At 44.1% G+C, this 13976-nt stretch overlaps 1 protein-coding gene across 1 annotated transcript; it reads right to left on the reverse strand.

The window, feature by feature from the left end:
• Positions 1 to 769: 769 nt before the first annotated feature.
• Positions 770 to 13645, reverse strand: LOC149434563 (vomeronasal type-2 receptor 26-like). Its single transcript, XM_089663634.1, has 2 exons — positions 13003 to 13645; positions 770 to 1671 (listed from the first exon to the last, which is right to left on the reverse strand). The coding sequence occupies exons 1-2, from the start codon at positions 13643 to 13645 to the stop codon at positions 770 to 772; spliced, it is 1545 nt and encodes a 514-aa protein (XP_089519760.1).
• Positions 13646 to 13976: the final 331 nt, after the last annotated feature.

Consider the following 13976-nt stretch of genomic DNA (forward strand, 5'->3'; position numbering starts at 1 on the left):
AGGCTTTTGGAGATACTTTTGTAACCCTTTCCAGCTTCATGCAAGTCAACAATTCTTGATCGTAGGTCTTCTGAGAGCTCTTTTCTGTGAGGCATGGTTCACATCAGACAGTGCTTCTTGAAACCAGTAAACCCAAAACAGGTGTGTGTTTTTTAAGGGCAAGACAGCTGTCAGCAACACATCCAATATCATCACACTGATTGGAGTCAAGGTTGGCTCACTCCTGGCTCCAATTAGCTCTGGGAGAAGTCGTTAAGCTAGGGCCTCACATACTTTTTCCTCCCTGCACTGTGAATGTTTACATGTTATGTGCAATTAAACCATGGCAACATCTAATGTTTGTGTAGTATTATGTTCAGCAGACTGTTTTCTTCTATTGTTGTTACTCAGATGACGTTCAGAGCACATTTTATGCCCAATTCATGCAAAACTCCATGTACTCCCAAGGGGTTCACATATTTTTTCTTGCAACTGTATATGAGTTGCACCTTAAAAATCCCAGCCCTTTGAGCAATTTTCTTTTTTTCTTGTATGTTTTGAGATGTGGTGCATTGTTTCCTCCTCTGAAAATAAATTCCTCTTATAGTGTAGAAGGGTTAATCTATCTGTTTATTTCTAAAACAACAAATACTTTTACTACTTTCACCAAAAGAAATCATTAATTAGCAAGGCAAAAATTTTATTTTTTTCTAAAACTCACTATTCTTAATTTACAACATTTTTTTCATGCCATTTGTTTACTGAATACAGATGTCTTATATATAATCAATTAAATAAATGTTTTTTTTTGGGCTACAGTTGCCTTCACATTAAGTTTTGGTTTCATAAGAATGATGTAACATTTGGGAATGAAGATGCAGCCCAGGAGTCCAACACTGGAGGACAAGATGGCGAAGACCTTCACAGCCACCATGTATTTCCCTTTGGTGCTGAGGTAGGCTGGGATGAAGGAGATCCAAACACTACAGAAGACCAGCATGCTGAATGTGATGTACTGAGCTTCATTGAACACATCTGGAAGTTTCCTGGCTAAAAAAGCTACAATAAAGCTGAAAACAGCCAAACCTCCCATGTATCCAATCACAATGTAGAAAGCAATGGCAGATCCCTCATTACACTGTAATATTATCTTTCCAATTTCTAACTGGGTGTTATATTCTGGGAATGGGGGAGAAAAAGTCAACCAAAGGATACAAATTACAATCTCTGCTAGAGAACAGACAATCAGAAGAGATGTAGAGAAATGTTTCCCCACCCATTTATTCAGTTTGCTGTTAGGTTTGGTCATGTTAAAAGCTAAAACTACGGTGACTGTTTTAGCCAAAACTGAAGAAACTGCAACAGAAAAAGTTATTCCAAAAACAGCTTGTTGGAGGAGACAGGAAATCTTTGTGGGACGTCCAATGAACAGAAGAGGACATAGAAAGGACAGGATCAGCGAGAGGAGAAGGATAAAGCTAAGGTTCTGGTTATTGGCTTTCACTATTAGAGTATTTTTGTGTTTAAAAAATACTCCAAACACAATAATAGTTCCAAAACAGAACGACAAAGCCGTAACTGTAAGAGATAATCCTAATGTATCTCCATAAGATAGGAATTCAGTTGCTCTTTGTATACAGGCATCTCTTCTCTCGTTGGGCCATTGATCCTCTGGACACTTATAACACTTGTCTGTGAGAAAAAAAAGTTAAAACATTTACAAAAAAAACTGTTTTAGGATAGAATTACTGTATAAGTAAGGATATTATAGTAATTTCAAAAACAAGGTTAAAGTAAGCCAGCCATTTTCAACCAGGGTTTAGTGGAACCCTAGGTTTCTTTCAGAAGTTGCTGAGGGTTTCTTGATTTTTTGCTGAAAGACCTCTTATTTGATTGTACTTGCATTGTTCTGAGGTCAATGCCACTTGGCAGAACCCAAAGATCTTTCTATCTGTCTATAAGGGTGGCATTCTGACCAGTGCCGTAAGGGGGGCATCCTTCCCACTAGCCCCAATGTAAGGGATATTCTTCCCACTGACCACCAATTAATCATTTTTTACAATGGTTCCCCCGAGTATTTCAAAGGTTCCTCTGAGGTACAATGGTTGAGCAAGGCTGCAGTAAGCTATATATACAAGTCATGTATTGTGTTGTATATAATTTGCAAGAGGAAGGATCAGGTTCCTGATAATTTAGAGCCCCATCTGTGTTCTGGGGAACTTATCTTTTTTTAATAGTTAGAAGTCTGGGCTTTGCATATACAATATACTTGAAGACTTACTTGAAGACTTCAGCAATTAGTTTAGAGAGTTAGGTTAAAAGCTTTTAGAACAGTAAGTCTTTGAATAGATTTACACTCTTTGCCCATATGAGTAGAAGGCCTCACGCACACAGGACGTTAAAAAAAATCTCATAGAAGATGTCCTCCTGGCAGCAGCCTTTTTTCAGAAAAAAAGTCTGACGCTTGTAAAAGTATCTAATGCTTTTAAAAGCATTTTGGTGCATTTACAAGCATCAAGCACTTGGGTGTTGATTCATTTCATTGGCCAGAATGATCATTTATTCTGGCCATTGAAATGAATTAACACTCAAGAGCTAAATGCGCCTAGCGTTTAGATGCGTTTGGACGTGTCAAGCATTTTTTCTGCCAAAACGCTGCTGCTCCTGGACGCACTGGCTCTGTTTTTTCTTCCCTGCTGGTAAACGCTACTGCTACTAAAAGCTTCTAAAAGTCTATGTTTGCATGGACACCTAGGATAACATGGAGGGCTGTTTGAATAAAAACACCTGACACCCCTAAAAGCGGCTGCAAAAACACCCTGTGTGCATGAGGTCAAAGAATTGGTTACATAGTTACACACATAGTTAGTCTGGCTGAAAAAGACAAAAGTCCATCCAGTTCAACCATAGGAAAAAAAAAAAAGTTATATTCCTATACCCACAGTTGATCTAGAGGAAGGCAAAAAAAAATCCAGCACAGCATGATCCAATTTGCTCCGCTAGGAAAAAATTCCTTCCTAATTGGTGAAAATTTCTATCATGTAGATGTTTGCTTTGTGACAAGTTCATTATTAAATTGAGTCATTTAACATACTAGAAGAGCAGATGTGAATAAGAAGATGTTGTTAGGGTAGAGGTAAAATGGACCAAGACACAAAGTACCTCCCTGATTTAGCACCCTCATTGAAGTTGTTAGTTCATGCATTTAGAAAAAAAGTCCCCAAAACTTCCAAATGTCTCCCAATGGTTCCTCATTACATGTTTTTTATTCAACATCCCCTCCCTGTTGTAGGGCAACCTGCTCCCCTTTATCCCTCTCTTCTTTGTTGTACATGTATCAGAAATGTCTTATGCTTGTTTTTTTTGGCACTGGAAAAATCAATAAAATGTTTGATCAAGAAACAAAAAGTCCCATTCTGGATTATACTGGTAATACTGTAGATGTGTCAGAAGTCACAGTTATAGTCCAGTTCAGATTAAAGACTTTGAAAAACTGCGGTAAAGTGAAGAGCTGTTGTACAGTCAAGAATACTTCTATAGTATATCTTGCAAGAACTGGTCTTGAAATAAAACCAAATAATAGAGATAAGGAAACCCAGAATTTGGCCCATAAAATCACCTAAACGTGAGGCTTACGCTTGGTTTGAGGTGGATGTGTAGTGGTCCTTCACTATGGCAGTTGTTGAACCCTCACTTCCATTAGAGATTGGATTTTTCCATTAGCACCCTGTGTTTTTTACAGCACTATTACACCATTTGGACAAAAGTGGAAGTTCAAATAATAGTAATTACATTGATGATGGTGCAGTGCATCCATAAGGTTGTATACATTCCAACTTATAGACTAACTCCATGTTTTAGTGGACTTGTGATCTGGTCTAACCAAACTGTCACAAGTTAGCTTGCAGCCTTTTGTGTGTTTACTCTTACCTCCATGCTGCTCTTGATTTCTCACATGTGTGTTGTTCTGTGCTCACCTATGGGCATCGTCTACTATTCCCTGGGTTTTATGTCCTTCCCTTCCATCACTTCTTGTCCCACCTACTTGTCTGCCTGTCTATTTAAGATGTGCTCAGACTGGGCCACATTGCCTGAGCAACATTTGTTGTTGGAGCTCCCCAGTGTTCTTCTGAATCCATTTAGTTTTGTGTACCGACCCCGGCTCCTTCCTGACATTCCTCCTGTATTGTCTATCCGTGCACCGACCCTGGCTCATTCCTGACATTCCCCCCGATTGTCTATCCGTGCACCGACCCCGGCTCGTTCCTGACATTCCTCCTGTATTGTCTATCCGTGCACCGACCCCGGCTCGTTCCTGACATTCCTCCTGTATTGTCTATCCGTGCACCGACCCTGGCTTTGTACCTGACATTCCTCCTGTATTTTCTATCCGTGCACCGACCCCGGCTCGTTCCTGATGTTCCTCCTGTATTGTCTATCCGTGCACCGACCCCGGCTCCTTCCTGACGTTCCTCCTGTATTGTCTATCTGTGCGCCGACCCCGGCTCTTTCCTGACATTCCTCCTGTATTGTCTATCCGCGCGCCGACCCCGGCTCCTTCCTGACATTCCTCCTGTATTGTCTATCCGTGCGCCGACCCCGGCTCCTTCCTGACGTTCCTCCTGTATTGTCTATCCGTGCGCCGACCCCGGCTCCTTCCTGACATTCCTACTGTATTGTCTATCCGTGCACCGACCCCGGCTCGTTCCTGACATTCCTACTGTATTGTCTATCCGTGCACCGACCCTGGATCCTTCCTGACATTCCTTCTGTATTGTCTATCCGTGCACTGACCCCGGCTCGTTCCTGACATTCCTCCTGTATTATCTATCCGTGCACCGGCCCCGGCTCGTTCCTGACATTCCTCCCGTATTGTCTATCCATGCACCGACCCCGGCTGGTTCCTGACGTTCCTTCTGTATTGTCTATCCATGCACCGACCCCGGCTCTTTCCTGACGTTCCTTCTGTATTGTCTATCCGTGCACCGACCCCGGCTCGTTCCTGACATTCCTCCTGTATTGTCTATCCGTGCACCGACCCCGGCTTGTTCCAGACATTCCTCCTGTATTGTCTATCCGTGCGCCGACCCCGGCTCGTTCCTGACATTCGTCCTGTATTGTCTATCCGTGCACCGACCCCGGCTTGTTCCTGACATTCCTCCTGTATTGTCTATCTGTGCGCCGACCCCGGCTCCTTCCTGACATTCGTCCTGTATTGTCTATCTGTGCGCCGACCCCGGCTCGTTCCTGACATTCCTCCTGTATTGTCTATCCGTGCGCCGACTCCGGCTCGTTCCTGACATTCCTCCTGTATTGTCTATCCGTGCGCCGACTCCGGCTCGTTCCTGACATTCCTCCTGTATTGTCTATCCGTGCGCCGACTCCGGCTCCTTCCTGACGTTCCTCCTGTATTGTCTATCCGTGCGCCGACCCCGGCTCCTTCCTGACATTCCTACTGTATTGTCTATCCGTGCACCGACCCCGGCTCGTTCCTGACATTCCTACTGTATTGTCTATCCGTGCACCGACCCTGGATCCTTCCTGACATTCCTTCTGTATTGTCTATCCGTGCACTGACCCCGGCTCGTTCCTGACATTCCTCCTGTATTATCTATCCGTGCACCGGCCCCGGCTCGTTCCTGACATTCCTCCCGTATTGTCTATCCATGCACCGACCCCGGCTGGTTCCTGACGTTCCTTCTGTATTGTCTATCCATGCACCGACCCCGGCTCTTTCCTGACGTTCCTTCTGTATTGTCTATCCGTGCACCGACCCCGGCTCGTTCCTGACATTCCTCCTGTATTGTCTATCCGTGCACCGACCCCGGCTTGTTCCAGACATTCCTCCTGTATTGTCTATCCGTGCGCCGACCCCGGCTCGTTCCTGACATTCGTCCTGTATTGTCTATCCGTGCACCGACCCCGGCTTGTTCCTGACATTCCTCCTGTATTGTCTATCTGTGCGCCGACCCCGGCTCCTTCCTGACATTCGTCCTGTATTGTCTATCTGTGCGCCGACCCCGGCTCGTTCCTGACATTCCTCCTGTATTGTCTATCCGTGCGCCGACTCCGGCTCGTTCCTGACATTCCTCCTGTATTGTCTATCCATGCGCCGACCCCGGAGTCATGTCAGAGCTTACTGAGCTTCAAAGAGGGCAAATTGTTGGTGCCTCTGTGACTGAAGTTGACAATTCATTTCCCGGGTTGTGAGGTACAGTATCAAAGATTATGACTGCAGAGCTCAGTCTCAGTCTTCACGGGACTCAGTCTTCATTGGACTGAGATTGAGCTCTGCAGTCACTTTTGGAACAGTTGTTTTCTTATTCTAGGTCACAATCCTGAACAATGTCCTTTTGTCTCTTTCGGTCAGTTGACCGTGTTGACCATGCTTATGCTTAACAAACGACGTTTTCCAAGAAACTGTATATGCCATCATAGTATGTCTCCATATTACTAGCAGCGCACGCAGCAAATGATGAAAATGAAGCTTCCCAATTGTTAGCTAGGTGTCTCATCAAGGCAAAAGAATGTTACTCCACTCCACTTTCAACACAAAACATGTCGTCACTTTCACATTTTTTTAACCCTGTGTGTGATCTTTGTTGTTTTTTGTCTTTGTTTGTTGTTGCTATCTCAGCTCAATGTAGCAAGGTTCCTATAACCCTCAGTTTATGTTCTAGTGAGTCAAGAAGTACCACTGCCCACCAGACATTGCATCCCTGTGTCTTTCAAGCTCAGCAGTATACTGATAGAGATGCTTACACAACCCAAACACAACCAAAATAGCTTAGTATATGAAGTTCAGTTTAGAGAGAATTTCAGACATGTATATTGGTGTAGCACCTTCCTAGAATGGCTAGGGGGAGCTAGGTTAATTCTTTTTTAGTTGGATGCTGAGTAGCAGCTGGGAAGATAATCAGAGGGGTAAAATTTGGGTCAGGGCAAGAGGCTCTGCCAATCAGCTCTCTGATACTTCTCCCTGATCTAGAGACTTAGAAAAGTCTCTAGAAGTGAGTGGGTGGGGCTGAAAGAGTGGCTTATCTGTATGCTTAGGGGACCCTGACCAATCCCCAAGCAAAAGGCTTGGCATGGGGTTGGAACAGTCTTTAAACATAGGTGAGCCTGCTCAGTAACAGGGAGAGTTTGGGTGGAAGATGTGAGATCGGGAGATGAAGTGTGGAGCCTGGGAGACGACCCAGTGGGAAAGGGCCTGCCTCCAGGGAGGATCTCGACTAGGGGGGAAAGCTGAACCTCATGGACCCCCTGAGAGATGGCCACCTGTGGAGCTAAGGAAGGAGCCAGCCCAGCAAAAGGCCTGAAGGCAGCTGCCAACTTACAGCTTACAGGAGAGTGACAGTGAGTACCTCTACACCCCCTGGACCGAAGTAGGGGAGAGGGCATTTGGGTGGGAAACCTGACTAGCCCCTAGCTGGACTGTGCAGATTCTGGGTCACCTTGTCCAGGGATTCCTCCAGATAGCTGGATAGAGGGGAACTATCATTTTTGGGGTGGTACACTAGGAGAGGCTGGAGAGCTCTCTAAAAAGAGAAAACACTTCTGAACACTTGTACATAGTTTTAAGAACTTTTCCTCCATATAACAGTTCCTTGGATATCCCATGTATCCCTCATCCCCATCCAAGTTCAAATTCCCTAATAAAATTAAAAAAAACAAGTTCAAGGACTGTTTTCTGTCTCTGGAGTGCAAGTCTGCAAGGAAATGCTTGTAGACTGGCTGTTCAGGACTACAGGGGGACCCAAAACTTCAGAAACTCCTAAGAGGATAGAGCTACATTGGGAAGACAAGACAACCTCTCAACAAGTGAATGGCTGAATATGGGAGGAAAAGTTCTATAGGTCAAGACTCAGCAGTCTTCCTATATTAAGCAAAACAGACATTATTTGGAGGAAATTGAGTATCAAATTTTGGAAAGAGATGGCAGCTTGTTTGCAAGAGATGTGAAAGAAGTCATCTTTGTCAAACTGGGAAAGCCATCATTAAACAGGGGTGGGGGCTTTTAACACAATCTGCTTCTCACATTAGACATTATAACAGCTCTTCCTGGTGTTTTGACAATTTACACTTTCTACCATGTAAATTAAAAGTTTAATACCTATGCAGACTACCTAAGCAGAGTCCAAGAATGGGATTAAGTGACTAGAACAAAGTGGTTCTAAAACATTCATGGTCCCATCCCTCAGCCCCCCCCCCCCCCCCAATACTTACCTTAGCCTGATCGCGATCCAGCGCTGTGCACAAGAGTCTCGGCTCTCCCAGGTCTCTCTCTCCTCATTGACCATAGGCTTCCACTGCTGTTAATCACAGCCAGTGAGGAGAGAGTGGAAACGGGGCAGAAACACACTGTATGTCTTTTGAACACACAAGGCCGGCACAGGAGCAAGCATGCACTAGTGCCCCCAGAGAAAGCAGCTTTCTTTGGGGGCACTCAGCAGGGGGGAGGGGCCAGGAGTTCCGGCAGGGGATCTGAGAAGAGGAAAGCAAACTACAGCCGAAAAAGATGGCTAAAGCGCGGTCATCCAGTTCTGGGAGAGCATCTATAGATGTCCTCCCAAAACTGCACCACCGCCTTGGGGCTTGCATCGGGTGTGCCCTGTGACTGCTTTGTCCTTTGGACACAGCTGGTCACACATCGGGGTAAAGAGCCAATCACAGTGGCCCTTTACCATGAGATCAGCTGTGTCCAATCACAGCTGATCACATGTAAACAAACTTGCCAGTTATCGGCAGTCCTTGGCTCACTCGCTTTGTCTGTATGAGAGAAAGGACAGCAAGGCTGTCAGTACATACAGTAGATTAAACTGATAATCAGAGCACAGATCATTAATGCCCTGATTATCAGTGCAGCTCCATTAGTGTCAATCAGTGCCTATCAATGTAGCTTATCAGTGCCCATTAGTGCAGCCTAGCAGTGTCCATCAGTAGCGATGAGCCAAACAATCCCCTGTTTGGTTCACAATTGAACAATCGAACATAACTAAAGTTCGACTGCGAACTTCAAATAGAGGGGACAATTCGCTAAGTGATAGCTTACCGCATCTGAGTATGTGGTAAGATACCGCACAGTTACTAAAAACTTTAATGTTTCAACAGGGGCGGACTGACAGCTCATGGGGCCCCCGGGCAATAGGGGATCATGGGGCCCCTGTGACCTTGGCCAAACTCAAAAAGCCTATGAAAAAGGTACCAGGGGCATCTCATGGGGCCCCCTACTGACCCCAGGCCCTCGGGCAGTGCCCGGGTTTCCAATTGGTCAGTCCGCCTCTGTGTTTCAACTGCCAGCAGGGTTCTCCGCTGACAACTGAATGTAAAAAAGAATTGCCAGCATTGCCCGGCAATCAAAAAATTGTAAAAAAAAACCATCATCCATACCAAGCCCTTCGAGTCTGGTATGCATTTTAAGGGGACCGCCATGCCAAAATTAAAAAAAAAGGGGGGGGTGCTTTGATGATGCATATTGATAAGGACAAGGGCCTCTTCCCCTCAACCGCGGCCGGTGGTTGTGGGGGTCTGCAGGCAGGGGGCTCATTGGAGCCTGGAAGCCTGCTTTAACAAAGGGGGCCCCTAGATCCCGCTCCCCCCATGAATGAGTATGAGGTATATGGTACCGCTACTCATTCACAAAAAAAAGTATAGTATAAAAATGACAGTAGACAGTCTATCACAGGTCCTTTATTAAAAACAACAATTTAAAAAATACCCACCGAAGTAGATCCAACGTCAATCACGATGGCCGCCGCCACTGCCAACCCGAAAAAACAAAAATAAATGCTCTGCTCCCAACGCTGGCTTCCAGCCATCTGACAGCTGTGCTGGGATGACAGTTTTTAAATACTGTGATGATGTCACAAGGGGGGTGGGGTCACCACACCCCCTTGTGACATCATAATGTGCTGTAATTGGCCAAAGCATCGCACCTGACCTAGGTGCATTGCTTTGGCCAATCAGAACGCACTGTCAGGACACAGTGCATTGTTGGGCGTGGTGGGAGAACAGCCAGCCGAATGCCCTTACCGTTCGTGTATTCACTGAACACACGATTGGCCGATGTTTGAGTCGAACTAACGTTCAACTGGAACGTATAGCCCAACACTACCCATCAGTGCTACCTCATCAATGCATCCTCAATAGTGCCTCCTTATCAGTGTCCATCAATGCCCATTAGTGCAGTTTATCGGTACCCATCAGTACCCTTATCAGTGCAGCCTCATCAGTGCCCATCAGTGCAGCCTATCAATGCCCATCAGTGCAGCCTATCAATGCCCATTAGTGCAGTTTATCGGTACCCATCAGTACCCTTATCATTGCAGCCTCATCAGTGCCCATCAGTGCAGCCTATCAATGCCCATCAGTGCAGCCTATCAGTGCCCATCAATGCAGCCTATCAGTGCCCATCAGTGCAGCCTTATTCTGTGCCCATCAGTGTCCATCAGTGCAGCCTCTTCAGTGCCGACCAGTGCAGCCTAATTAGCGAACATCAGTGGAGAAGAAACATTTTATAACAGAAACTACGAAAGATTTTTATTCAAAATTTTTGTGCTTTTTTATTTTATTTAGCAAAAAATAAAAAGCTCAGTGGTGATCAAATACCACCAAAGAAAGCTCTATCTGTCTTAAAAAAAACGGATAAATATTTCATATGGGTACAGGGTTGCATGACTGCGCAACTGACATTCAAAGTGTGGCAGCAATGAAAGCTGAAAATTGGCCTGGTCAGGAATGGGGTTAAAATTGCTGTTCCTGACACTTATCAGAACTGAAGGAGTGGCTTAAATAAGCTATGAAATGTCTTCAACGTGACAAATCCAGTTGAATGTGACTAACTACTACTAGTTGCACCATGACTTGGATAAATTAGAACCTTCACAGACCTGTTTACTTTAAAGCTATTTTTTATGCTTTGGTATTCATGTTTCTTTACCTGTTGCCGCCCGGCCTATAGCCAGATGCTGCCCGGCGAACACCTTGTCCCTCTGGGTGGACACCATATGGCGTCCTTTCCGGAGCGCGCATTGCGCATACCCGCAGGGTCACGCTGCGGCACGATCTGCCACTGGCCGTCTACCTCGGACACAGCTGATGACAGATCTTTGTACCGGCCCATTGCCAGTACCATGTGACCTGCTGTGACCAATCACAGCAGGTCACATGACAGTTGTATACAGTGGATGGCTTCCTTTCATGCCATCCATTGTATACAAGTGTGTCTAGCTGTGAATGGTCACAGCGATCACATGCAGAAGCTGGGCCAATCACAGCCCAGCTGTGTCATGTGATTAGCCGTGGCCAAATCACAGCTAATCACAAAAACCCTGAATGAGTCGATTTCATTCAGGTAAATGCTTGCTTACAGCAAAGTAATTCTTTGCTATAAGCAAATTGTGTAAAAAAAAAAAATACTGATCACTTCCCCAAAGTAGTACAATGTTACTATGGTAACACATTATACTACTTTGGTCATAGTGAAATATGAAAAAAATCTTAAAAATAGAAAAAATGTAATTAAAAATTTAAAATAATAAAAAAAATTATCAATTTGTTTTTTTCGTACTGTCACCAGTCAGTGTCCCTGATCACCGCCATGCCAGTTATATGATGATGCTGTACTGCACTGGTGACAGTATGTAAAAAAAATTGTGAATATCATTTTTTTAACTTCTTCTTTTAAAATTATGACAAAAAATTACAACTTCAAAAAACTCGCCATGCCTCTTATGAAATACGTTGGACTGTCTACTTTGCATAAAGGGGTCATTTGGGGGATATCTGTACTGTTCTGACATTTGGGGGATATCTGTACTGTCCTTACATTTGGGGGATATCTGTACTGTCCTGACATTTGTGGGATATCTGTACTGTCCTGACATTTGGGGGATATCTGTACTGTCCTGACATTTGGGGGACATCTGTACTGTCCTGACATTTGGGGGATATCTGTGCTGTGCTGACATTTGGGGGACATCTGTACTGTCCTGACATTTGGGGGATATCTGTACTGTCCTGACATTTGGGGGACATCTGTACTGTGCTGACATTTGGGGGATATCTGTACTGTCCTGACATTTGGGGGATATCTGTACTGTTCTGACATTTGGGGGATATCTGTACCATTCTGACATTTGGGGGATATCTGTACCGTTCTGACATTTGGGGGATATCTGTACTGTGCTGACATTTGGGGGATATCTGTACTGTGCTGACATTTGGGGGATATCTGTACTGTGCTGACATTCGGGGGGATATCTGTACTGTCCTGACATTTGGGGGGATATCTGTACTGTCCTGACATTTGGGGGGATATCTGTACCATTCTGACATTTGGGGGATATCTGTACCGTTCTGACATTTGGGGGATATCTGTACTGTCCTGACATTTGGTGGATATCTGTACTGTCTTGACATTTGGGGGATATCTGTACTGTTCTGACATTTGGGGGATATCTATACTGTTCTGACATTCGGGGGATATCTGTACTGTCCTGACATTTGGGGGATATCTGTACTGTTCTGACATTCTTGGACCTCAAGAAATTAGATTGGCTGTCAGTACTTCAGGATTGATCAATTTTCAGATATATCCCATAGTTTGTGAACTCTATAACTTTCCTACAGACTAAATAATAAATACTAATTTGGGTTATTTTCACCAAAGACATGTAGCAGAATACATCTTGGCCTAAATTTATGAAGAACAATTATTTATTTGCAAACTTTTATAACAAATAAAATTGTGTTTTATTTTCAAACTTTTTGGTCTTTTTTTTTGTTAATTTAACAAAAAATAAAAACCCCAGTGGTGATTAAATACCATCAAAAGAAAGCTCTAGTTGCGTGAAGAAAATTATAAAATTTTAGTTTGGGTACAATGTTGCATGACCGTGCAATTGTCATTCAAAGTGTGAGAGTGCTGAAACCTGAAAATTGTCAAGGGCAGGAAGGGGGTAAAAGTGCGCGGTATTGAAGGGGTTAACATGTAATACATGGAAGCTCAGTCAGAATGGTTACCTCCCATGCCTTCCAATGTTGCCCTCTTGGCTGCTGTTCCATCAGATTTGTAATAAAGCCGCTCATGCAGCGCATGTGCTAGGGCATAGACCGCGGCATAAACCTGGAAGGCAAATCGGAAACTTTCCACGTCATAGTGAATCTGTTGCAAGGTTCTGAGGATCTCTGTCCTGTTGCTGTCTCGTATAAAAGCTCCCTGCGTTTCTTTAGGAAAATAATCAAATACTTTCTGCCACAAATGTAGCATTATGGAAGCATTAGGAAACTTCTCAGGGCTGGCCGTCAGCAAGTAATCTTTAAGACATGGAACTTCTGCTTTACCCAGATGCAACAGTAAAGTGCCATTCAGTACGACACCTTTGTTAAAGTCAAAAGAGTCTGGAAAGTTAAAAACAAAAATAAAGACATTTCTTAGGTCTGTCTTACTGGTCAGATCTGAAAATAGGTAAAAGTATTCTTGGTTTCCAATGAGGATGATGGCGGTACAGGTGGACTTTGTTAATATTTTAGAAAGTGCTTTCCTTTCACGAGTATTAGGGGTTTCTTGGATTGTCAGGGTGAATGCTACACAGATCCTATTTTGCGCCATCATCTTCTGGAGCTCTATACTTGAACGTTGGCTATTCTCCTTATTTGTAGACATAATACCCACCCAGGTCCAACCAAAGTGCATCAGTAATTGAATGACAGCATTATACTGCCTTTTCCACACAGGAAATATGTGGTGAAATGAAGGGAATTTAATTCTGTCAGTATATAAAGAATCCTGGATCCCATAGCTTATCTGTGAAAACACAATGCAAGCCATGAACAGTTGCTTAACTGGGTCTACTACCAAAAATTTACCAGTTGTACCTCCTTTCTAATTATGATAAGTGTATTAAATTCATTGAGAGCTCAAGGATAAGAGTAAAGGATAACTTAACCCAAGAACAAAATTATTATTATTATTATACAGGATTTATATAGCGCCA

Source organism: Staurois parvus, unplaced genomic scaffold, assembly GCF_062004578.1.
Source record: "Staurois parvus isolate SC_StPar_1 unplaced genomic scaffold, SC_StPar_1.0 ptg001733l, whole genome shotgun sequence".
Lineage (NCBI taxonomy): Eukaryota > Metazoa > Chordata > Amphibia > Anura > Ranidae > Staurois > Staurois parvus.

Excerpts from the sequence above, each read along its gene's own strand:
- LOC149434563 (XM_089663634.1), bottom strand. The coding sequence starts at position 13,645 with ATGTCTACAAATAAGGAGAATAGCCAACGTTCAAGTATAGAGCTCCAG. Across the intron at positions 1,672-13,002 it reads AACATTGGAAGGCATGGGAG|ACAAGTGTTATAAGTGTCCA; the intron begins GTAACCATTCTG and ends TTTTTCTCACAG.